At 42.3% G+C, this 26,497-nt stretch overlaps 2 protein-coding genes across 13 annotated transcripts in view; both read left to right on the forward strand.

Annotated features, from left to right (window-relative positions):
* enpp2 (ectonucleotide pyrophosphatase/phosphodiesterase 2) overlaps nucleotides 1-8,318 on the forward strand; it is a 133,285-nt gene extending 124,967 nt beyond the window's left edge. For all 5 annotated transcript variants that reach the window (XM_030394891.1, XM_030394888.1, XM_030394892.1 and 2 more), the window contains 2 exons: nucleotides 5,358-5,511; nucleotides 6,602-8,318. In XM_030394891.1, coding sequence (XP_030250751.1) covers nucleotides 5,358-5,511; nucleotides 6,602-6,772 — 325 coding nt within the window. In that variant the 3' untranslated portion in view covers nucleotides 6,773-8,318. The remainder of the gene's footprint in view (nucleotides 1-5,357; nucleotides 5,512-6,601) is intronic.
* Nucleotides 8,319-9,329: 1,011 nt separating this feature from the next.
* The window catches only part of nod1 (nucleotide-binding oligomerization domain containing 1), a 34,006-nt gene continuing 16,838 nt past the window's right edge, over nucleotides 9,330-26,497 (forward strand). The window contains exons 1-3 of one of the 8 annotated variants that reach the window (XM_030394791.1): nucleotides 9,330-9,452; nucleotides 24,906-25,101; nucleotides 25,229-25,403. In XM_030394791.1, the coding sequence (XP_030250651.1) occupies nucleotides 24,925-25,101; nucleotides 25,229-25,403 (352 nt within the window). In that variant the 5' untranslated portion in view covers nucleotides 9,330-9,452; nucleotides 24,906-24,924. Of the gene's footprint in view, nucleotides 9,453-22,488; nucleotides 22,593-24,876; nucleotides 25,102-25,228; nucleotides 25,404-26,497 lie in introns of those variants that run through there. The other 7 variants (XM_030394793.1, XM_030394789.1, XR_003981288.1 and 4 more) reach the window with 7 other exon arrangements.

A 26,497-nucleotide genomic window follows, 5' to 3' on the forward strand; every position in this document is an offset into this window, starting at 1 on the left:
AAAAGAGTATAGGCCCCTGTCCCCAAATATGTCACCAAATGAATGAATCCCCTTATCGTACCACTGGCGACATTGACCAAACTTAACTGAGGATTTACCAATTAACAACCGATCATTATAAAAGATAGGTGAATAAGGGTTCCAATTAGATGAAATACCACACACTTTTTCTGCCACCCTCCAGACCGCTAATGCGTGACACACAATAGGCCCGAAGCGGACTTGAGATTTACTTATGGGAATATTAGAGAATAAGACTTCATTCAGTTTCAGAGGAAGAACCATATTCTCTTCCAGTGCACGCCACGAAGTCCCGATTCTATTGTCAAACCAACTGGTCAAAGGGCGCAGAGTGAAAGCCCAGTGATATAGCTTAGGGTAAGGCAGTGATAGTCCCCCATCAGCTCTATCTCTCTGTGCTTTGTTTAACTTGAGACGAGGGCGCTTACCATTCCAGACAAAGTTAGATATTATCTTCTGGACCTTGTCCCAAAAACGCAGGGGAGGTGGTAAGGGCAGCATCACACTCACAAAGTTAATCCAAGGAAGCACATTCATTTTAATAATAGATATACGGGACCTTAAAGAGTTTGGCAGCGCAGACTATTTATCAAGGTCACGGGTAATGTTGGATAAGGTTTCGTCATAGTTGGTTTTGACAGTGGTTTGTACTGCTGAGAAAATTTTAATGCCCAAATACTTAAACTGGTTGACTACTGGTATATTCGCAGGTAAAGATGTGTTTCTCATCAGGTCATTCAGAGGTAAAAAAGCCGATTTCGTCCAAATTATTCTGTACCCAGATATATCACTGAAACATTGGAAAATGGACAGAACATTAGGTAAGGACTGCTGAGCGTTCCCTAAATACAAGAGGATATCATCCACATACAAAGATATGTAGTGTGTGGTCCCACAAACAGTGATTGGAGTGATATCCTTGGCCATTCATATTGACTGCGCCAGAGGCTCCAGGGAGAGTGCAAACAGAAGTGGACGCAAAGGGCATCCCTGTCTGGAACCCCTAGCAATGTTAAACAAGGAGGAACAAGTTCTACCTGTCAGTACCATAGCTGTTGGATTGTTATATAAAACTCTAATCATATGTATGAAGTGAGATCCTAACTCAAAAACCTCCAGAACTGACCAGAGATACTTCCACTCCAAACGGTCAAATGCTTTCATAGCATCTAGTGAGAAGACGGCTGAAGGTAGTGGTAGTGAGGAGGGCCTGTGTAAGATGTGTATTAATCTCCTCACGTTATCTGATGGTTGCCTGGATCTGATGAATCCTGTTTGGTCACAATTAATGAGTTTTGTCATAAAAGGTTGGAGCCTACGTGCAAGGAGCTTAGCATACATTTTAATATCAGCATTTAAAAGGGACAAAGTTCTATAATTGGCACACTCTGACGGGTCTTTATCTTTTTTTAACAGCAGTGAAATGATCGCTATATTCACATCTCTGGAAAAAGAACCTTTCTCCAAGGAGGCCTGTATCATATCAAGAAGTAAGGGGCCCAGACTATGCCAGAAAGTTGTGTAAAATTCTGGGGGGATCCCATCCAAACCAGGTGATTTACCCCTGTGCATATCATCAGCTGCTGCCTTAAGCTCCATTAAGGTAATAGGGGCATTTAAGCTATGGGAATCATCGGCTGTCATACTGGGTAAATGGATGGAACTCAAGAATTTGTTGCATGCATCTTTATCGTGAGCAACCTCTGAGCTATACAAGTCAGCATAGAAACTACGGAAAGAAGCATTCATTTCGGAGGGTTCTGTTAACATAAGACCGTCATCTGATCTAATGGAGGTGATGTCCGAGAAATGTTCATTAGCCTTCAGCCTTAGCGAGAGTAAATGACTGGGCCTGGCTCCATTAAAGTAATATGTTTGGCGCGTTCTATGTATCAAGAACTTGGCGCGCCGTTTGAGAATAGCATTAATGTCTTTTTTTACCAGGTCATACTGTAAAGCAACCTGGTCATCAAAATTTTGTTGTAATAAGTTATCAAATGTTGAGAATTTGCACTCCAGCTCAGCCAATCTGGAAGAACGGGCCTTCCTTAGATTAGATGCATACAGCGTAGCATTGTTTCTAATAAAACCTTTTACAGCGTCCCAAAGTATTCTTGGGTCAGTAACTGAGTTCTTGTTTATGTTAATGAATTCACTAAGTTGGGCCAAAAACTGAGTTCTAAATGACTCCACACGGAGTAAGGTAGTATTAAAACGCCATTTAGGCGCCCGCAGAGGGGTAGAGCGAATCAGGGCAAGATCAACCACCGCCTTATGATCAGAAAGAGTAACTGGCAACAAAGTAACCTCCAGAATTTTCTGAAACACGCCTTTTGAGGCAAAAATAAAGTCAATATGTGAAAAGGATTTGTGCCTTGCTGATAGATGAGTAAACTCTGGAGGTAGGGTTTACCATGCGCCACAAATCCACCACACCAATGTTATTTGACCAAGCGCATAAGGCTTCAGAGCTTTGTTTTTGTTCTTTGTTTTCAGATTGCCCGGATCTATCAAGAGAGTGGTCAATTACAGCGTTGAAATCAGCTCCTATGATAAACTTGAAATCTGAGAGGTCTAACAGAATTTTAGAGATCTGTTCATAAAAATGTGGGTCAAAGGTATTAGGAGCATAGAGCGATACAAGTGCAATGTCAGTATTTTCTATATGAATTTTGGCAATCGTTATTCTGCCTTTATTGTCAGACCACATGTCCAGCAATTTAAAGTGCAAGTTGTGACGGCAAATAATTGCTACGCCTTTGGTTTTATTAGAGGCAGAAGAATGACTAAGTATCCGGAAAAATCTGTTAGATAAACGATTCACATCACGTCTGACAATATGCGTTTCTTGTAGCATAGCAATATGAGCTCCTTGTTTACGAAGGAAGTCTAGAATAGCAACTCTTTTCACTGGATTGTTTAAACCCCTTGCGTTGAGACTCAGGAATTTCAACTGGAGACCATCAGCCATTACAATATAGGAATTGAGGCAAAAAAGGGGGCAGAGGAATCAAGGGCCATGGAGATAGATTTTGGGCTGGGGAAGGGGGGGGGAAAGGAAGGCCTCTGGACCTGCAACAACTAGGGAACCTTGAACAATACAAACAGAAACACAAAGCAAGGAGAAGACAAGGACACCCATGTCTGTGACTCCTTTGGAGAGGAAAAAAAAGCTAGCTTAGCTATCACTTCTAAAACACAAAAAAAACACTCCGAGATCTAGCTTGAAAAGAAAAAGACTGCCTTAATTAAACAAAAAAATCACCAAAAGGTGGCCATCTCTCTCCAGCTCACATGGCTAACTGAACTGCAATCTTAAGTCATGGAAAACCATAAACCAGAATCAATGATAAATAATTAAAATAACAGTAAATGAGCAAAAGTACTTGAAATTATATGCACCTGACAGATAAAAGGATAAATAAATGAGATGTGTGGGGAGGAGGGCACTTAAGTTCGATGTCTGACTCACCGGCTGCCAGCTGAACAAAGATAGGCAGATAACAGGACAAGTCACATGTTACCGTCCATAAATGTCTTTGCGTCCTCTGGGTCTTTGAATGACTTCTGTACACCGTTTATCTTGAATGACAGCACCGTGGGAAAGTTCATCTGGAAACGGATGTTCCGCTTGGTCGGCGCAGACAGGGTTGAAAGCTCTCCGGGCTGACCGGACCAACGGGGGGATGTCCGGAGCGAAGCGGATCAGCTGGCCGTCAAACTGGATAGTCCCTTTGCGTTTTGCTGCAGATATTATCATGGCGACATCTCTGGAGCGGTGGATCCTGACAATGACAGGGCGGGGGCGACCCTCTGTAGGCGGCCCGAGGCTCCGATGTGCGTGGTCAATTGAGATGGATTTGACCGGTAGCTCCAGCACCTTAGGGATAAATCCTTCAAAGAAACGAACCAGATCACTTCCTTCAGTCAACTCCTTGATATTTAAGATTCTAATATTGTCTCGCCTGGAGCAGCCCTCTAGGTCTGTAACTTTCGCTGTCAGTTCGGCATTTACTTTCTCCAACGCAGTTAGTTTCGTCTATATATATATATATATCTATATATATATATATATGTATGTATATATATGTATGTATATATATATATATATGTATGTATATATATGTATAGTATATATATGTATAATATATATATAGATATATATGTTATGTATATATATATATGTATGTATACTATGTATGTATATATTATATACATATGTATATATATATGTGTATATATATATGTATATATATATATATATATACATATGAAGCTTGGACAGCATCCTCCTCTCTGCCACAGTCGTCAGAGTGTCCAGCTCCTCCCCCACGACATCACTGGCCCTTCTGATCAGTTTGTTCAGTCTATTGTTATCTGCAACTTTCAGCCCACTGCCCATGAAAAGTTATCAAATGCTTTTGCCTATGTCTACCATGGTGGGTGTCATGGTGCAGTCCATTATTATTCTTCGCTATTCAAGCATCAAGTCCTTATAACTTCAACATACAATTTCTCATGTACACCAAATTTATCACACATGTATACGATGTCGCTCTGACTACCTCCATGCATCAATACTTTGTCATATCCACAACGCCAAATAATAGACACAGGAATTCAGAAAACATCCTATTTACATGACGTTTCTAGGTTATTTCCTCCATATCATACACTACAAGATGACATGCAACCAAAAGGTGAACACACCCTCCAACAGTGTCGCCACCAATCAATAATCAAAACACAACTGACCACAAATTTGTTTGATGGATTTTTCACCTGTAGTCCATTTTGTTTTTATGTAGATTGCAGAGAGTTCTTCTGACTCCAGCGCACATTACTAAATACCGGCAGGAGCAGGCCACCAGATCATAAAGGAACAACTTCCTCATTGATATCTGAAACAAACATGTTTGATAAGAGTCCAGCCCTGAACACATAGGCCAATATAGAGACAAAGTCACAGCGCCACATGTCACATGTTGGACACAGGAAATGACATTAACCCCTTCTTGCACTGTCTGAAACAAGGACAGTTAAGAGATGCGTACACAATAATCAGGGAATCGGGTCGGGTACACGGCACGCCCCGAAAGCAGCATACCCCAACACGTGTCGACTGCGAGGGCCCGTTCATCACTGCTTGCAGCTTTAATTCCTCCTATTTTTTCTTCATAAAAATAATTTCAGACTTTGGCCTTTGTTTATTAAAAATGCTTATTAGAAAAAAGAAAAACAATCTTGTCCAAGGGAAAAGGCTATAGATAAAAAAACATGAAGTTTGAGTCATGAAGTCCTTTGAACATGAAGTTTCTGTATGACTTTCATTGCAGATATGTAGGTGGAACAATCCCCATCCCCACACACTACTTTGTGGTCCTGACCAGCTGCCTAGACTTCACACAGGCTGCAGACTCGTGTAGAGGCCCACTCAGCAGCGCTGCCTTCATCCTGCCACACAGACCCAGCAACGATGAGAGCTGCAGTGTAAGGAACATTGCATCTTTCAAAGAAAGCGAGATTGCCATGTGTTTTGACTATAAGGCAGGTCTCTGTGTTATAAACATGTGTGTGGAAAATTTCCAGCAGTAAGTGTATGGGGCAAAGTGCACAGAACATACCCAGGGACTGTGCATTTAAATGAGCTGACTTTTCATAGTGTTGTGGTGTCCCAACTATACAGTTAAAGATGTCAGCCATGCTCTTAGCATGACCATGGTTGCAAATCACTGGTAGAGCTAGTGCAGAAACATAGTTGAAGGTCCCTGCTCAGTCCTGTGGGAGCTGACTGGGCTTCTTGGCAGAGGGGGTGGGAGTAATCCCCCCAGGAAGTGATTTTGTCATATTGGTCAAACTGTGTAAGTCAGCACTCTCCCCATAAGCTTAAATTGTGTAAGAGGCGCCTGTAAAACAGTGGATACATTTTTGCAGCATCACAACCCCTGCTAAATGACTCGTGTTACTTTCAGAATTTGAGCTTTTCAGTCCAATGACATTTGGAAAGTCTAGAGGAGCAACTTTTTTGGGTTCATTTCACCACTGAGCACCTTTCATTGGAATAATAAGGGCTGCGTCTCCAACTCTGTATCCAGACTAAACTATTTTGTTGAATACATAAAAACTCAAATTCTTTTGTAGAAAGCAGTATCCCTTACCAGAAAAACCAATCAGCTCTCACAGGCCTGAGCAGTACATGTTTCCATACAGGCACAATGGCACCAAACCTGGCAACTTCACTGCAAGACATATTAGCCATCGTCACTGTAAACAACAGCCAGGCTGACTGCAAAAAATAGTTCCAGTGTGTAAGCGTAGCTGTTTTGTTTGTGTGCAGGTTGAAAAAATTAAAATAATAGAACATGTTAATTTGTGAGATTTAGACCTGTTCACTTTGGACAGAGCCATGCTAGCCATTATCCTCTCTTCCTAGTCTTTATGCTAAGCTATGCTAACTTCATCTTGAGTACAGCTCTGTACTCAACATGAGATCGGTATCTATGTTTTCAACAAATGTTGAAATATTCAAGGAGGGGAAACCTATGCTAATGCTTCTGTGTTCTTTGCTGTCTCCCTGCAGAACTCAGAGGAGGAGTCTCACTGGGTGGAGGACCTGATGAAGATGCACACGGCTCGAGTTAGAGATGTGGAGATCCTGACAGGCTTGGACCTGTACCGCAGAACCACACGGAGCTACGCTGAAATCCTATCGCTCAAGACCTACATGCACACGTACGAGAGTGAGATCTGATCTCTGCTGGCTCTGTTTACATTATGTTACTGATCTCTTTCAGCCGTGGTGGATGTATGTGGTACAAAGAAGAGATGTGATCGTTTCTTTTACACTGACTTATCAGCTTTACCTCTCACTGGAAGCTATGGCTGCTCTGCAGCTGCTTTGCAGTATTGATGTTGTGGCCCTTTCACTGGGTATTTGGTTTCATCTCATTCATTTCATCTATCTGTTGAGATACAGCACTTACAGCAACTAGCTGTGATCATGTCCACCTCTTTATTCTGTCCCTGTGCTCTGTGTTGACATTCCATGGTCCCCAATCAAATTCAGTGAAATTGCATCAAACTGACAGAAGCCGGCAGATCAGGAGTAGGATCTTCCGCACGTACAGGACTGTTGTACCATTTGAAACACAGCGCTTAGTTTGTCTTCTTTTACTATGTAGTTTTCCACAAGCAGGATTATATCTATATGCGAACGGCTACTTGAATCCATACTAGTAAGGGTTACTAGTACTAGTAAGGGTAAGTGTCTTCATATTATTAATATCGGTCAGGCCACCAATTCTCATCATTCCTGATCGAGCCCTGTAAATGACCATCCTCCCTTCAACCCCCATCCTCTGTGCATTGCATGTCCAATACAACATGCAGCAGACACATGGGGGCTGGATTAATGCCCCCAAGAAACCGACAGTAATCCTATGATGGAATACTAATTGGAACCATTTTTTATATGTTGATTAAACATGCCTTTATTTGTGAAAATGCATACTGTACTGTAGCACAGTATAAAGTAAAATAATTGGTCTTGAACCAAGATTTTTTTTTTTCATGTAGGGCCCCTCTGCAAGACTGGGCTACCAGCCAAATGACTATGCAGGACTGATTTGTTGATAGTACATTTAATGGTGCCCTTCAAAAAAATTGTGTATATATTGTTGGTCCAGTTGTCTTGTCTACACATAGTGTTTTACATTAATCACATCACCTTATATTTAAATTATTATCTGCCAGCAGCAAAGTTTGTTTGTTTGTTTAGTACATAACAACTCAAATTAATTTCTAGAAAGCAGTATCCCATGTGTGCGAAAATGATGTTGTTTTAAAGTTGTCAAATAATCTTGAACTGCACTATAAAGCTGTCAACAGAATCTCTGCTGGTTAAAGGTGGCTCCATCAGGTCATGGTGTCAGTTTCCTACCCACTCAGTTTTATGTTAAGTTTACTCATTACATTCTGTCGGCATTGAACAGTTTCTCTATGCTCAGTGATGAGGAGGAATTTCCCTCTATGTTTTTCCAATGAAATAAAAATGCAATGTTGTTGTCTATGAGTGTACAGTGTGCGTGTGCGTTGAATTCAAAATATTTTCTGTTTGTTTGAATGTGTGTGTTGTGATGTTGACTTTTTGTTCTGTGCACAATAACATGTCATAATGATGATTGATTAATGTTATCTCCAAAATATGTACTACCTGTGAGACTGACCTATTTATGCTTTATGTACATTTCATCACAATAAACAAGTATTTTTATTAAATCAAATGTGGTGCATATTAAGTGTGGCCAACTCACTGACTTAAGCAAGACGAGCATGATTTCTGGAGAGAATATATGTGAATGCTAAGATCCCTAGCTGCTTGTAAAGTTGTCACATAGGAATGGCCAGAGGTAGGTCCCTGTGGTGGCTATGTGTCTACTCATTTAGACCCACCTGTCCTCATCTGTAACATCTGTACAGTATGGTTGTTGAAACTCACAACATGTATTAGTGTTGGAAGGCTTCAAAGCAGCAACTTTCAGTTCACAGTCATACAGTAGCATTCTGTCAGAGGGTAGGCTAACACAATGTTATGAATGGGTCCCCACACCAGTTTAATTTTATTCATAATTTTCCATCAGAAATCCTTGTTTATAATTCCTAGAACTGATGAAAAATGAATTGCGATATTTTATGGATACATAGAAAGAATCTTAATGTTTTCCATAATTTATAGGATCCCACATTTAACATGAATACTAAAATTAGGTAAACAAATACAGAAATACATTAGTTTTGTGAAGTAATATGTTTGATATTTCTTACAATAAAGCAAGTAATTTATGGCTCTCCAAATAGACCACATTGGGTTTCTATTTTGATTGTTGCAGCACAGGACTCTAAGTGGGGGACTGACTACTTTTCTCCTCCTTCATATATATATAAATTATCTGCTTGTGAATTTCAATAAAAGTCACAGAAAGGTTGCATGCACATGATTTCATTACACATCAGTGGATATGGATATGTGTAAACATATAGTGTTTCAACAGCAATTTTACCTGCACATATCATTTGACATATATTTTCTATGGGTTTGATGTGTGATTCTGCAGTATATGTGCGTTCGGTGTCTTGTTTTATCTTGTGTTTTGATTTCCATGCCCTCTTGTGTCCTTTCAGTGTCTCCTTTGTTTCTTCCTCTGTTTTCCCCTTCCCTCTGGTTATATGTTTGTCTCCCTCTGTCTGTCAGTGTGCTGCTCATCAGCCACACTCCACTCTCACCTGCTGGTCCACCTCACCTGTCCCTCATCTTGTCGTTAGTGTCTGTGTATATAGTCTTTGTCTTCCCTCTTGTGTTTGTCAGTTTGTTGTGTGTGCTTCGTGTGATGTCCCTGGTGAAGTTGCCCCTCGTATCTCCAGTCTCCTGTTTGGTATGTTTTGGATTTTGATTTCTTTGTAGCGTTTTGACTTGAACTTTGCTTTTGGATGTACTTTGCTTTAGCCTTAGTTGCTACTTTGTTAGTCCGCGTCTATTTTGGTTTTCTCATTTGTTCTCCTGGTTTTTGTATTTCTCAACTTTTTGGTGTAAAAAAATCAGTCTTAGTATTGCTGGAACTCAGTGCTGTGTTTGACACAGTCGATCATAATATACTACTAGACCGACTGTAAAACTGGAAGGGGCTCTCTGGTACAGAACTAAATTGGTTTACATCCTATGTAAATGATAGAGACTACTTTTTGTCTATTAGAAACAGTGCAGGAACAGGAGGAGATCAGGGCTCCTAATGATGGTGTTCTTCCACAGTTGTTATGGCACTTGTCTGAGGACAAGCATGTTGAGTTAATTAATTTGATTAATGAATTTCCCATGCTGTTTTCAGACAACAACAACAACACATTTTATTTGAAGGCGCCTTTCAAAGCACTCAAGGACGCCACACATAACAACAACAACAACAACAACAGTACAACAAAACGGAACAATTTAGTGCAAATAAACATAGATAAGTAAGAGGATGCAATTACATGGTGCCAGCTCGGCACAGAATTTAGACTCTGCAGTCCTCACCATATAGGAAGTCAACAGGGCCAGGTTAGGCAGGGTTGAGCTTCCGGGGAGAGAATAGTGCAATAGCGTGGAATAGCGAATAGGCAGGTGTGTGATTATATGATTAGACTGATACAGAGTAAGCTACACAGAATACGTGTGTTTTCAGGCGAGATTTAAAAGTGGAGACAGAGTGCGTATGTCTAGTGGGAGAGAGTTCCAGAGGCTGGGGACAGATTGTCTGAAAGCTCTTGACCCCATGGTGGTGTGATTGGCAGATGGGGTGAAGAGCTGGATGGTAGAAGAGGATCAGAGAGTGCGGGAGGGTGTGTGAGTATGGATCAGTTCAGCGAGATATGATGGTGCCAGGTTATGAAGGATCTTGAAAGTGAGGAGTAAAATCTTTAAATCAATGCGGGATTTGATAGGGAGCCAATGGAGTTGCTGCAGGGCCGGAGTGATGTGTTCAGCAAAGGGAGTTCTGGTGATGATACACACAGCTGCGATCTGGACCAGTTGGAGTTTATGGAGTTATTTCCGAGGAAGACCATGGAGGAGAGAATTACAGTAGTACAGACGAGATGTAACCAGGATGTTTACGAGAATAGCAGTGCAGGCTGGTGTGAGTGAGTGAGGCCGTTGATGTTGCGTAGATGGAAGTATGCTGACCGAGTAACATTATTGATGTGGGCTTCAAAGGTTAAGGTGCCATCCAGGATGCCAGAATGGCTCTTTACCTGTGGTGAAGGTAGGACAGCGGAATTGTTGATGGACATGGAGAAGGGGTTGTGCTTTGCCAGGGTGGATCTGGCGCCAACGAGGAGGACCTCGGTTTTGTCACTATTCAGTTTAAGGAAATTGTGTGAGAATCTCCAGTAGGCAGTTGGACAGAGCTTTGGGTGGTAGAGTGGAAGTAGGCTTGGTGGAGATATAAAGCTGTGTATTGTTAGCAAAGCAGTGGAACTGAATGTGAAATTTCCTGAGAATGTGTCCAAGGGGCAGAAGGTAAATAGTGAACAGGAGGGGGCCAAGGACAGACCCCTGGGGAACACCACTGGAGAGGAGGAAGATCTTAGGTTCTTGAGTTGGACAAATTGTGTGCGACCAGTGAGATAGGATTTCAGCCAAGCCAGAGGGATGTCAGTGATTCTAATGGAGGCCAGCCTGTCCAGGAGGATGTCATGAGAGACCGTGTCGAAGGCTGCACTGAGGTGAATGAGAACCAGAATGGAGAGTAAACCAGAGTCAGATGCCATTAAAAGGTCATTTGTGATTTTCACGAGGGCTGTCTCAGTGCTATGATGGGCACAAATGCCAGACTGAAATTGTCCAAAAAGGTTGTAGTGAGACAGATGGGTGTTTAGTTGAGCTGCAACAGTTCTTTCGAGTATTGTGGAGATAAATGGCAAGTTTGAGATGGGACGAAAGTTGTTCAAATCATTTGGGTCTGCACCAGGTTTCTTGATAGTTGGAGTAATGCAGCAGTCTTTAGTTCTGATGGAACAACATCAGAAGTCAGTGAGGAATGAATAATATCAGTTATGAGAGAGGACAAGGCAGGCATGCAGCTTCCTACCAGGTAGGTGGGCAGGGGGTCTAGCTGGCAGGTGGATGATTCGGATTTGAAGATGAGTCCGGTTATTTCGGAGACAGCTGGCAGTTTGAAAATGGCAAGTGGAGAGCTGATGGAGAATGTGGGCAGCGAGTGCAGAGAGGGTGTAAAGTTATTTGAAGCAGTAAACGTCTGGTGGATGTTTTCAATTTTGGCATTGAAGAAGGTCATGAAGTTGTCACACTGTGCAGCTGTGAGTATGTGAGGTGGTAGTGCATCCGGTGGTTTCAGGATATTGTTGATGGTTGAGAATAGGGCTCTAGTGTTCCAATCCGCTGGCCTGTTTAAGATTGAGTAGTATGTGGTTTTTGCTAGAGAAAGCGCATCCTTGTATTGGAGTATGTGATTATGATACATTTCTTTGTGCACTGCTAGGCCGGTTTTGACATAAAGGCGTTCCAGGCGACGGCCTTTGGTTTTGAGCTTGTGTATCGATGGTGTAAACCCAGGAGCAGAGTGGGTAAAGGAAACAGACCTTGTTTTCAGAGGTGCAAGAGTATTTAGCAGTCGCTGAAGTCTGAGATTGTAGTAGGATACCAGTTCATCTGTGGTAGATAAATTGTCTCTGCTGGGAAAATCATCAGTTCCTTAAGAGAGGGCTGACAAGTCAATATCTTTGATGTTTTGAAAAGAGAGAGAGCGAGGCATGTTAGTCCTGGATAATCTTAGCATGACATCAAAGGATATTAGCTTGTGGTCTGAGATGGGCAAATCTGAGGCACAACAGTTTAGGGGGGTTACACCAGAGCAGCAGATTAGGTCAAGAATGTGTCCTTTGGAGTGTGTTGGAAAGTCAAAATGTTGCTGTAGTCCAAAGCTCTCAAGGCATGAGGTAAAGTCCTTTGTGAAAACATTGTTGATGCTATCCCAGTGGATGTTGAAATCACCCAGCAATATTAAGTTTGGGGACACAGAGAATAGGATTGTTAGAAAGGCTGAGAATTCCTGTAGGAAGGCATAATCCAGCTTGGGTGGTCAATAGATAGTGGCTAGAATAGTGGGAGTTGGGCCCTTGATTTGTAGAGCAGTGGACTCAAATGAGGGATATACAGGCACTGTGATGGAGGACACTTTCCATATTTGGTTGTATAGTATCGCCAGGCCACCCCCTCTGCCAGAGGTACGGGGTTGTGATGAGTAGACATATCCAGGAGGAATAGTTTGATTAAGGTGTGAAAAATGATTAGGCTGCTGCCATGTCTCAGTCAGGCAAAATAAATCAAACTTACGATCATTCAGTAGATCAAAAAGCAGAGGTCTCTTGTTGGTCAGTGAGCGGATGTTAAATAACCCAAAGGTGAGATTGCTGGTGTGAGGTTTGGTGTTAGCTGATCTGGCTGGAATAGCAAGCACACTGTGATCAATAGTTTGACTACACCTGTGCAGGTGTATTGATTTGCGATGTGAAATAACAATAGGAATTGGAATTGAGTTTAAAAAAGCAGTGGAAGTAGCTCTATGACAGCCAGTAGGAGACAGTGGACCATGGTAGGGGCATGGGGCCATGGAGAGTGTCAGTACTTGGGTTGGCTCCCAGGGGGAGCTGGTGAAAGACACAGTGCTGTGTGCAGCAGGAGTAGGTGGAGAAGAAGAAGGCTCCAGGTAGGTGGGCGGGGCAGGTTAGTTGTCAATCACGCGGAGCAGCGGTCTGGATAGCATGCTAGATGTTAGCTGCTAATATTGTGCTACCCGGACTGTTCGGGTGAAGTCCGTCAGTACGGAAGGACAGTTCCAGAAGAGGTTGAAGTTGTCGATGAAACCAATGTTGTGGATTCTGCAGGTGGACTGAAGCCAGGTTATCAGACTGAGGATTCTGGAGAAACGCCCAGCTCCACGGCCGAGAGTTGGGAGAGGTCCGCTGAGCCAGTAATCCTTTCTACAGCTGTTTAGGAAGCTGAAGAGGGCATTAAAGTCCTTTTTAGTCAGCTCCGACTGCGGACGAGCCGTGTCGTTGGATCCGACATGAACTATTACCCGGTTAATAGATGATGGGAGAGAGCATAGTAGGACGGAAAGCTTATCAAGGATAACCGGCATTTTGGCTCCAGTAAAGCAGTGTGTGGCTGCGTTGAAAAAGCGAATTTTCCTTATGATTGAGTCTCCAATGATGAGTGTGGTAGGAGCAAAGAGAGGACGGGGAGACGATGGCTGTGAGCTTTCAGTACTCTGTGTCCGAGCAGGGGAGTGCTGTGGCCATGTAGTAGCTACGTCCCTCGGGATGGCATCAATAGCCGGCTTGGTGTGAGGAAGAGCACCCGAGCACCGCATTATGGCATCTCTCATGATCCGGTGTCGCGAGGAGGTGGTTTTGGACCGGGATGGAAGCCGCTGGTTCAGACCCAGGCGACGAAGGTTATCTTGGTCAATACTCCCACTCAGACCCATTTGTTGCAGCACGACATAGATGCTGGTGAGGTTTCCCCAGTCGGAAAGCGGTTTTATCGTGTTTCTCAGGAAAGAAGGAAGCATATTGACACAGAAGTGCAGTACCTCCTTAACAACGGACTGGCTGAACCTTATTCGTCAGCCTGGGCTTCGCCATGACTTCTTGTTAACAACCCAGATGGTACGTTCTGATTCTGCACAGACTATCGAAAACTCAATGCTGTCATAAAGCCTGACAGTTTTCCACTTCAGAGGATTGAAGACTGTGTAGACCAGGTGGGGACTGCCAGGTTTGTTAGCAAGTTTGACCTCCTCAGGTGTCACTGGCAAGTCCCATTGACCGACTGGGCAAGAGAGGTTTCTTCATTTATTACATCACAGGGTTTGTTCTCTTATAAAGTTGTGAGTTTTGGGTTGAGAAATGCACCAGCCACTTTCCAGCGCCTAATGAACACAGTTGTTGCTGGTTTGGAGGGCTGTGCTGTGTAATTAGACGATGTAGTGGTCCATAGCAATAGCTGGGGGGCGCACTTGGACATTATTAAAGCTCTTTTCCATCGCCTTTCTGACACCCACTTTACCATCAACCTTGCAAAGTGTGAGTTTGTGAGGGCGACAGTCACTTACTTGGGAAAGGTGGTGGGTCAGGGACAAGTGCGTCCTATTCGGGCTAAAACTTTGGCCATTGACCAGTACCCCTCACCCACGAGTAAAAAAGAGTTGATGAGCTTTTTGGGCATGGTAGGGTTTTACCGCAGTTTTTGCCCTAACTTTTCTTCTGTAGTTGCGCCGTTGACTGACCTCTTGAAGTCCTCTGTGCAGTTTACCTGGACTCTCAGCTATTGAGAGTGTAAAAGCTCTCTCTTCCTCTCCTGTCTTGGCTGCGCCGCAGCTGAACCGGCCGTTCAAGCTGCACGTTGATGCTTGTCAGGTTGGAGCTGGTGCTGTGTTGCTCCAGGAGAATGAACAGGGCATTGACTGTCCTGTCAGTTTATTTTCCAGGAATTTTGCTTCCTATCAGTCAAGCTACTCAGTTATTGAAAAAGAGGCGCGGAGTCACGTGATGCAGGCAGCGGAGACAGCAGCATAGTCGGAGGCTCTCCAGTCGAGTAGCTTAATTTATTTAAATTAAGGGTTACACTATGCTTTATTTTGACGTATGAGTGACACATTTTATGTTGGAGTATTTTAAAACTAGATTCGTTGTGTTACGATGCCCGGCCAGCAACAAAAGCCTGCAACACGAAGCCAAGAGGCAGCTAGCAAACCCGACGAAGCTAGCAACACAGCTAAAGCAGCTAACACCGCGGCTAAGAACAACTCGCCGCCGCCCTCCAAAACTCCCAGCGACAGAGCTACCCCCCCAAACCAGATGGCTAAGGACATATCGAGCATCTATGCACTCTTAAAAGAAACCTCAGAGTCTCAAGAGCGCAAGCTGAATGCCATTCAGTCTGCAACTCGGGCTGTGGAGGCCAAACTATCTGACATTGCTACACGCCTGAACAATGTTGAGTCCCGCATAGATTTCCTTGAAGACGCTCATCAGGCGCTAGAAACTAATCCCCCTGCCACTCAAACTGAGGTGGAAATCTTGCGACAGAAGCTGGACGACCTGGAAAATAGGAGCCGGCGGAACAACCTGCGCTTTGTTGGTTTCCCGGAGGGATGCGAGGGCCCGGACACACCGCGTTTTTACGCAAAGTTATCCCACAGATGCTGAACATTGATTTTCAGGGGGACCTCGAAATTGACCGCGCGCACCGGACCCTTGCCAGACGCAGACCTGACGGCCAGCCCCCCAGACCGATCCTTGCTCGATTCCTGAGATTCCAGGACAGGGAACGGATCGCTGAAGCTGCACGGAAGATGGGAAAGGTGCACTGGGACGAGCATCACATCATGGTCTTTCCTGACTACGCCAAACTGGTCACGGAGAAACGGGCTGCTTTCAATCAATGCAAACGCCTGCTTCACGAGCGTCGGATCAAGTTCTCCGTGTTGTACCCAGCTGTGCTCTGCGTGAAGACGGCGGACGGTAGACGTGAGTTCACAAACCTAAAAAAGCACTGGAATATATTCGCTCTCTGCCCCCGTGAAAGCATATTCATACTCTGCCCCTAAGTTACCTAGAACCATCCAGTTGAACTGTACACGTCTCTCATTTTCACTGTTAAACACATCTTAATATGAAAGAGATATTTCATTTACTGTTTTAGATGGAGGCATTATGGCTTTTATTATACCCATCATTTTTGGTTGTGCTCTGATTCAGATTATTATTAGTGTGTTGGCATTAGAGTTGCTATAGCAGGGGAAGCATCACAGTAATATATGTCGTTCCCTGAACTTAGTGATGTACCTTGTTTTATTTCATTACTCACCTACTTATTATTTCACCAGCTTTTGGGGTGGAGAAATATATTTGTGTTTTTGTGTTTGTTTTTGTTTCTTTGTCTCCTTCTGCCCCTTCCCACCATTTCCATTAGCGCTATGGACCAACCCAGATCTGATAAAGGCTTAAAGACATATACCTCAGTTAGACATCACTGGATGAGTGGAGTGATACTTAAAATTAACTTGTTAAAGTATTTTGGTTATATTTGACTGTTTATTGCTTATGACCCTTATACAGTTTTTGTACTGATGTAACCCTTACTAATTTTTAGCACTGTAATTATAGCTGCATGACTGCCCTCCTTGTGAGCTGTTAGACTGTTCAAAGTCACGGACCAAGTTGTTTGTGTGTTAGGTTTGGTGCTTTTTGTGCGCCCGCAGGTGACGACAGTTCATGGTCACCATGTATGTATGTGTATGTATACATGTCTTTTTAAAAAAAATGTTTTCGTCATATTGTTTTCTTTTTTCTTTTCTCCTTTTTCCTAACTCTTCTTCTGCCCATGTACAAGGTGCTTGTTGCTCAGCGTTGGCGGTTCTAATGATGTGTTACATCCCCTACATGCATCGGGTACTAGACCTACTCCAATCTAATGATGCAGGCCGATAAAGGAAGGACCTTGAAACTAATGACATGGAACGTGCGAGGTCTCAACCACCCTATCAAAAGGAAAAAAGTCCTAACATTTATTAAGTCGCAAAGATGTGATATAGCATTTCTTCAAGAGACTCACTTATTGACTCAAGAATCTAGAGGGCTTTGCAGGGAATGGGTTGGACATGTCTCCGCCTCGTGCTGGAATGGACATAGCCGGGGGGTAGCGATTCTAGTCCACAAAAAAATGCAATTCAAATGTATTAAGGAAAGTATTGATGATGCTGGACGGGTTCTGCTGCTTCTCGCTGAGATTCAGGGCCATAAAGTAGTATTAGCTAATGTTTATGCTCCTAATATTGATGATCCCACATTCTTTGGGCAACTAGAGTGTAAACTTAACGATATGGGAGACTACCCGATCCTGATGGGGGGTGACTTTAATCAGGTTATGGATAATATATTGGATCGTAGCACCCCATCACAGCGTCAATGTAAATCAGCCACCATTATGCACAAAATGTGCAAAGCTTCTGGCCTAGTTGATTTCTGGCGGTTATTAAACCCAACCACAAGAGATTATACTTTCTATTCCCCGCGTCACAATACATTTTCTAGGATCGATTATTTTTTTGTTTCTGGATTTGGTATCTCCTCCATAGTATCTAGCTCTATCGGTAGCATTCTCCTCTCGGATCATGCTCCTGTGTTTCTTTGTGTAACCCCTTTCTGCAATACCCCGAAGTCCCCCAGGTGGAGGCTTAATTCCAGCCTTTTGCTTGACCTAAGTTTCAAAGAATCTTTAAGGGCTCAAATTAATCTTTTTATAGAAACTAATTTGGCGTCAGCACCATCTGCTGGTGTGGCATGGGAAGCGTTCAAGGCTTTTATTAGAGGTCATATAATACAACATGCCTCTTTCAAGAAGAAATCTAACATAACAAAACAGCTTGATTTGGAAGCGAAGATTTATGCCGCCGAAACTGTATTTAAGCAAAATATGACCCCCTCAAATCTCACTAATCTGACCAGACTAAAATATGAACTTAATTCCATTCTGACTCAGAAGGCAAAATTCTCTCTTTTCAGAGCTAGGCAAAAATGAGCATGTTCGATACAAACGTAGTTTTTACTGAATTTTGCCAAAGAATATTCAACAAAACAACTAAGCCTAATACAAGCGACCACAAGCCAATGGCAAAAATGTTTCACGTGCAAAGGTGAGAGATTCAGCACCAGACAGCAACCATGCGCCTGCCCTTAACCAGACAATACATCCAAAATGCGACAAGTGTATTTATTCCATATGCATAATTAATGAAAACAAACTATGCATTGGCAATATTGTCTCGGATCACAACATCATAACTTAAGAAATTAAATTAATAGTGAAATTAATAACATAGGCTACAAAGTGCAGCCGCAACGAGAAGTGCAAACAGCTTGTGTCTAATGATTCGGATCACAACATCATGAGGTCAAAAATGGAATTAGTAATATACAAAGCCACAGCGAGAAGTGCAAACACCCTGTGTCTGTTAACTGGGCACACACTTAGAGAGCGTAAAAGGAACTGGCTCATCACAATCTTGGTGATTATAGTTCTACTGCAAACAAAAAATATATGCCACGTCCTGCTGTGCATTCGTTACAGTGTAACGGATTAAATGTCACATCATCACATCAAATGTATCACAACCAGTCTATGAACGCAACGTCAGGAAAAAACTCACCCGAGTTGTTTTACAGGAGGACGATGTGTCTATTGTTGTGGTTAAGTGCAAATCAGGGCCTTCGTTCTTTCTGCGTGTATGGACAGGCAGGCAATGTTGCTGAGTCGAGGGTTTGCCATTCTGTTTCTCAGGTAGGTTTTTACATGCTGCATGCAGGAAAAAGTGCGCTCACATGAAGCTGAGGTTACAGGCAGTTTCCAAGAGCCGCTGCATTTGGTGCGTCTCGGCCAGCAAGTCGTCCTTTTTGATCACATACAACTGCGCCATGGGCTCAAGGCTGTCCTTTTCAAGGAATGTGGCATTTTTGGGGTTGAGGGCTGACGTGCCCATGAGAACTGCACCTGCTTCTGTTGAAAACCGTCGTGCCATTTCATTCACTAGTCAGTCAATGACAGGGTAGAATGAGGATGTTCGGAGTTCATCCGGAGAGGACATGGATGGATGTTCTGTTTGAATTAGCTTCAACTACCTAGTCCTGCAGATGGTGAGGCTTTTGGGATTGTCTCTTCTCTTGTGGGAGCTGCGCTGGTTTTGCGACACCAACTTTGGCGCACAGGGCCTCTGCCTTAAAGGAGCCATAAAGGAGCTCAATGAGAGTTCTCATTTCAGTCTCGTTGTAGTCTTTTTTGGTCTCAAACATTTCTCATTTGTTTCTCCTAAAATTCCATAGGAGCAATAGGTGAGACTTGGGACTTTACCGCTGAAACCTTGCTCTATTCCAGCACTGGGGAGACATTCTGAAACTTCATTGAGAGCTTGATGAGATCTCCTTTGAAACTTACAGGGAGCCCAAGTGGAGATTTTCTGCACCTGTTTCTCAGGAGAAACAATGGAGAAACAGGAGAAATCAGCCACAGCCTCACTTTGGTCTCACAGAGATCTCATAGTTGTCTAGGAGAAATGAATGAGACACTACTGAGATCTCTTTTCCAATTTTCGTTTCACTGGGCAGCTTCAATCTGTAATGTTAAACTACAAACCGAGCCAGAAACCTCGGTGTAATCGTGGACTCAGACCTGGATTTCAGCAGCCACACAAAGACAATTTCAAAGTCCGCCTTCAGAATACATCAAGGGTAGAAGGACTGATGTCTCGGCAGGATCTGGAAAAACTTGTCCATGCATTTATCTTCAGCAGACTCGACTACTGTAACAGTGTCTTTACGGGACTCTAAAAAATCCATGAGACAGCTGCAGCTGATCCAGAACACTAACAAGAACCAAAAAAGTAGATCACATGACTCCAGTTCTTACATCTTTACACTGGCTTCCTGTCAGTTAAGGAATAGGTTTCAAAATCCTGGCGTTGAAAGCACTGAATAGTTTCGGGCCAAAATACATTTCTGATCTGCTGCCACATTATGAACTATCCAGACCTCTGAGGTCATCAGGTTCAGGTCTGCTTTCAGTCCCTTGAGTCAGAACTAAACATGGAGAAGCAGCTTTCAGTTATGACACATCTAATCATTTATTTGTTCACTACCACTACCACCACTACTACAAATTCTGATTCTGATTGGTTACTAGTTACTACTACCGCCACTACTACTATCTGTTTGATAACATTAGTTACAGGTTACTTTGCAGATTACATAAGATCCAAGTCAGTGCATTTTTAAATTGATTTATTTGATCAGCAGCTGGATGACAAAAATAGACATTTCTGCATATAGAAAAACTAGTGCAGTGCCCGTAAGAAAAGTGTATTCCTATAAAAAAGTGGGAGGTTAAGCAGCTTTTTCATGGATGGCCAAATGAGGCTGTGTTTGAAGGTGGGACGTCAGGGATATTTAGGTTTGTTGTGAAATCCGATATTCCGGGGTATAATTGGCTGTTTTTGACTATTTTTGATTTTGCCATTATATTTCACCTTAAAAGCTATTTACTTGGTGTCATTATTTTCAGCACAACCTCACATGTGTGACTGTACAGTTATTTTTTTTATTTTGACATACTGTATTAACACAATGGACCTAAAATCACCAAAAAAAACATGAAATCTGAGTAGAAAACTGTTGTTTATCTAAATGTGTGCGTACATTTAAAAAATGTACAAAGTTATATAACTATTTACATTTAAATGCAGGCAATGCTCAGGTCTGCCTGTGCTCCTTCCAGCTGAATGAAGAGCTGCACTGCCTGCTCCACATTCAGCATCTCCTCATTAAACAAAAAACCGACTCCACTACACACTAAACACACTACACCAAACACTACATAACACACTAACTACACACTCCAAACACGCTTAATGTCACAAATCTCTCAACTCTCACACACACCGACCGTCGTTGCCTGTCAATCATCCGCCTAGGTCCCTCCCACAACTTCCTGTTCCTCAACAACCAAACTTGCTGCTTGGACACTTTCGTGACAAAAGCCTGTTTTTACCGTTTCTTCCTGCACCAGACACAAAGCAAACGTGACGGCGATGTTCGCGAAAAAGCGTGGCGGACATCATTTACCCTAGGTCCGGTTTTGGACGTGCCGATGCTTCCGGTCCGTCGCCTCGGGAGGTGGGCCGTGTAGCTAGCGGCTAGCGGCTAGCTGCCAGCACACGAACATCCACAGATCTGATTCCACTTTGTTGTCCGCGCGTCTCCGGATCTCCTCAGACCCGAACAGACTCGGTCCGGACTCGTTTAATCTCATTACTCCACAACAGTCAGTTTAGATGCACAGAACAGAACAGAACGGGACCGGACCGCCGGCAAAATCCCGGTCCAGCTCGCGCCGCTGCAGGTATCAATCTGCTTGTTTCTTAAGGTGGGGGGGTCGCGCAGGGCTCTGCAGTGATTGGCTCTGGTGCGCGTGTGGCTACGGTGTGCAGTGATTGGCTCTGGTGCACACGTGACTGTAGTGGCTCCGGTGGACAATGCTCGTGGAATTTGTAAAGCATTTATGAAATAATTTATTATCATTGCAGTCCAAACAAATGCAAAATATCACACCATTGAACCACGCAGCAGCCATGTTGAAACTCTCAGGTCAGTCTGATCCTGATCCGCAGAGATATTTGAGGAACACACACACACACACACACACACACACACACACACACACACACACACACACACACACACACACACACACACAGACAGACAGACAGACAGACAGACAGACACACAGACTCACAGACAGACACAGACAGACAGAGGTTCCGTGTATTTATAGATAGATGCTGAATTTTGGATTAGATTGGCCACTTACAGTGCAAAGTTTATGCATACAGTCACCCATATGTTTATATGCACAATACATTATTTTTTCTTTTAGTACTTAAGGAAATTAATACTGAAGCACATTTGATATGAGATACTTTGAGACTTGTACTTGATTATCGTTTGTATTGAGGTCCGTGCATGCTTTTCACTTTTACTGAATAAATATGTTGACATAACATTTTTTACTTTTATTCTAGAATTAATGTAAGCTACTCTTTGCAACAGTGAGATTAAGTAATAATGCAGGACCCACCTTGGGTGATTTATAAAATGTCTATTAAACAAGTATAAAAGTACCTTGCAGTTGCATCATATGAGGAAACGAGAACACTGAAATAGATATAATGTTGTACGTTGCTGTACAATCGTATTGTTAAATAAAGGCAGAGAAAAAGTTAGTGGGGGTTTAATTTTCACATTTCCGTGGTGATATGAATGCAGCACTTGCTGATTGTGCAATAGTTGAATACTGTTGGAAACGGATGGGTGTGGTAACAGCACCAGGAGCCCCGTGACACCGAGCAGCAGATGGTTCCGGATCAGTGAGTGTTCAGGGCTGCGGTGTGGAAACTAACATGGTAGGAGTCATTTTTCACTGCCTAGCATTAGTGTGTGAACTTGGCTTATCGTAGCTGTTCTCACACGCTGAACAAACAGCAGAGGACGGTGACAAGACGAGCTTTTTAATATGCTTCACTTGTAGTTCGCCGGACACTTCCGGTGTTCTTTCAGCAAATCGTTCGAGTTCAGTTCGGAGAAAGACATTTATGAGAACTGACTGTTAATAATAAATCATAACAAAGTACTTAAGATCGATGTGGTGATTGACGTCGGTCAGTCGGTTCGTCTTTACTGAGGCGCATCAGTTGGTTACAATAGGAACAATGGCGACAGTAATACTGCTGTGGCACACTTTGAGAAGTGTGATCAAAGATTGGTTATTAAGACTTAACGAGATTAAGATGTGTGCAGCATTAGGCTGTCAAAGTGAAAGAGAAGTAAAAAGCATTTGGACTGCTGTAGTTATCAACGTACTTATTGCCACACGGAATGTATTTGTGTATTTACTGTATGTGATATGACATGTGGTGATGTGATATGATGGGTGATATGAATCAATCTTTTTTTTTTTTCCATTCAGGGAAAATCAATTGAGAGCAAGCTGTATTTTTCGAATGATGCCCTGTGTACAAAATACATGAATACACATACACAATATGATCACAAATTCACAATGACATTCAAACTGCAGAACATTGAACAAAAGGCATTTGAAACTATCTAAAGAAATAAGATGATTTAGTTCAAGAGCATGCTGTAAGTAATTCCACTTCTGAGGGGAATAGACCTGAAAAGCAGGTCCTTAGAGGGGAAATGTTTAAAATCAAGGAAAGTGTGCAAATTATAAGTTCTTAATGAGATAAAATTGGTGAGATAGTCAGGTCAAATATGCAACAGGGCCTTGTAGATATAAATCATGCAGTGCTGTTCCCTCCTTACAGATAAAGATGGCCATCCTACCAGTGTTGTCACAATACCAAAATTATGACTTCGGTATGAAACCAGCCTAAAATATCTCGATACCGATACTGAAACGATACCACGGCGGAAAACTAAAACATCATCAAAAGTAATGGAATAAAATATTAGATGATAGAATGTGGAACTTAAAATGATATATTTCTTTTTATTAATTAAAATACTTAAACTTAAAACATCAAAATTAAAAATATATTTTGTAAAAGCTTCTGAGCTTTATAGCTTCTGTATCTGTATCCAAGAAGACAAGTGTCTTCTTGTTTTGTTCATTTGTCTTGTTTGCTCTCAGAGATTATCAAATAACCTGATTTTCCATTAAAAGCTCAGTGCTTGTAGTAGAAAAAAATTAACAGCACATTAACTACAATTTTATTCAGCATAAGAATAATGAAAATAAATGACATTAACTGTAAGTCTGGCAATTCATATAATAAGATAATACTTTATTTGTTCCACAAAGGGGAAATTTGCAGTTTGCATGTCATGTTGATAAAATTCAAACCCTGGATTATTAGCCTGTAAACTACATTAGTGCACTAAAGTACAACACAAATGACCCAGACCTGGTGGAGGTCTGTGCTCTAATCACACCATTTTCTAGTAATATAAATTACAATATATATTATAAATTATTGACAAAAATGTACATGCTATGATTATATTACTAGTACTGATTGACTTAAAATAGATCATTTATAAGTGGTGTTGTTGATCAGCATACTTGTGAACACCAGCGCATGTTCTGGTAAAGTTCATGTTACCAGTGTGAACGTTGTGTTTGCATACAGTGATGTGGAACCACATCGGACTGTTAAACAGTTAGCTTTACCCCTGACTGCCTCCTGCAACTCTGATGGTGAAAAAAGTTCGTTTGTCACAACAACAAAAAAACCTCGCCTGACTTCCATCCGGGGGATATTTATGTTATCTATCGCTAACCTGCAGCTCTTTGAACTCTTTGAACAAGTCCGCATCTCTGTCACTAGATGTTTTGCCAAGTTGGACGTGTTGGCTCCCTTGGTCATTACAGATTTAAAGCATCGTTTACAGAAGGGCTTTGTGGTGTCCGTGGGCTTGCCCTAACTGTCGGCAACGTAGGTGAAATATTTCCATATTTCGCTCCGTGTGTCTGCTTTTTCAACAAGCCTAGGATGGTCAGCAGCAAATGTGATATGATGTGATCTAAACATACGGTCTCTACTCATGGTAACAGTTGTCTCTGGATGTTATAAGATGTGTTTTTCATTGTAATTGACTGGCTGTCTACAATGGGGTTATTTTATAGAGTTAAGTGGGATCATCTTGTGCTTTAACTCCTCACAGTGCAGTGAACCTGTCACGTTATCCAACAGAGCTGACTGGACAGTAAACATGGGTCAGAGAGAAGATGCCAAGCTGTCGTGTCTTAACGTCCTCACCTACCACAGAGAGCTGCTGGTGTCCAGGTTGAGGAGCATCCAGTGCATCCTGGACAACCTGTCGGCTTGTGGCTTCATCTGTGAAGAGGATGTGGAGATCATACAAAGAACTGTCACAAAGGCAGATCAGGTAGGAACACAAAAGGGACCAGTTTAAAGATATGTTTCATTGTTATTCAACAAAAAAACCCCAAATACCTGAAATAAAGTAGAAAGTTTGGGAAATTTAACCAAACTATTTTTTTTTTTTTTTTTAGGTGCGAAAAATCTTGGAGCTTGTCCAGTGCAAAGGGGAGGAGGCCTGTGAATATTTCATTTACATCATATATAAAGTATGTGATGCATACATAGACCTCCAGCCATGGTTGAAAGGGATCAACTACAACCCAAGTGATGACATTGCTGTGATGAAAGTGGTTAATACAGATCCAAGTAAGTATCAAGTCACTAATGGTGCTCTGTGCCGCTCATATGTTCTTTTTTACAGATAGATTAAGATAAGATAAACAACACCATTCAGACAGGTGATAGTATCATGATCAGGCATGAAAGGGACATCCATGAAAGGTTGTCGTTCATAAGCAAGCAAGGATGGGGTGAGCTTCACCACTTTGTTCAACACATAGTAGAAAGGAGACTGATTGTTTTTACCATCATTTTGAGTAGTTTAAAGGGACAGTGTGTAATATATCAAGTATTTAGCGCCATCTAGCTGTGAGGTTCTACATTGCAACACTCCTTTGCTCACCCCTCCCGTTCTGAAGACGTTGGAGATGTTCCGGAAGCTACGGTGGCCCTGACGGACAAGAAACTCATTTTCAAAATATGGACTCTTTCCTAACGGCGTGGAGTATTTCTACTGATTCAAGTAATGAGGTAAAGATGTAGTTAGTTATTAAGGCTATAAAACTAGAGGTTCCCTCTCAGTTCCGCAGTCAAGCTAGCTCTGAGCGAAAACGTGTTTAGCCTCACTACGTAGTACCACGTAGTGCTTTGTGTCCCTCTCGGCAGGCCATAGTTTTTTTAAAACCGGAAAGACATGGCGGCCTCCTAGAGCAGAGGTAATTGTACACCAATGAGGACTTACTTATGAACGAAGACATTAATTTGAGTTAATAAATTACTTAAATCGTTACACACTGTCCCTTTAATCAATGTAGTGGAGCTAAAAAGCACAATATTCCATCCGAAACATAGTATCAGATACCGGGAGAAGAAATAGTACAGTAAACATACTTCATTTATGCAGATGTGTCAAACTGTAAACCAACAGCTCGTCTGGTCCCCATTATGGTCAATCAAACAGCAAGGTTAAAGAAACTGAGCAGCTTTAGTCTGCTTACTAACATCTTTGACTATCCTTAAAACATAATAAAAGGTAGCTAACCTGCATATAGGTAACAAGGTAACATGTCTGTAGCTCTGAGTATCAAAAACTGTTAACTACTAACACCTGTCATCAGATGTATGAGAAGATTTGTCGTCTTTAGCTATTTCATCAGATATATTTAACATTGTTTGAGATG

Source organism: Sparus aurata, chromosome 17, assembly GCF_900880675.1.
Source record: "Sparus aurata chromosome 17, fSpaAur1.1, whole genome shotgun sequence".
NCBI lineage: Eukaryota > Metazoa > Chordata > Actinopteri > Spariformes > Sparidae > Sparus > Sparus aurata.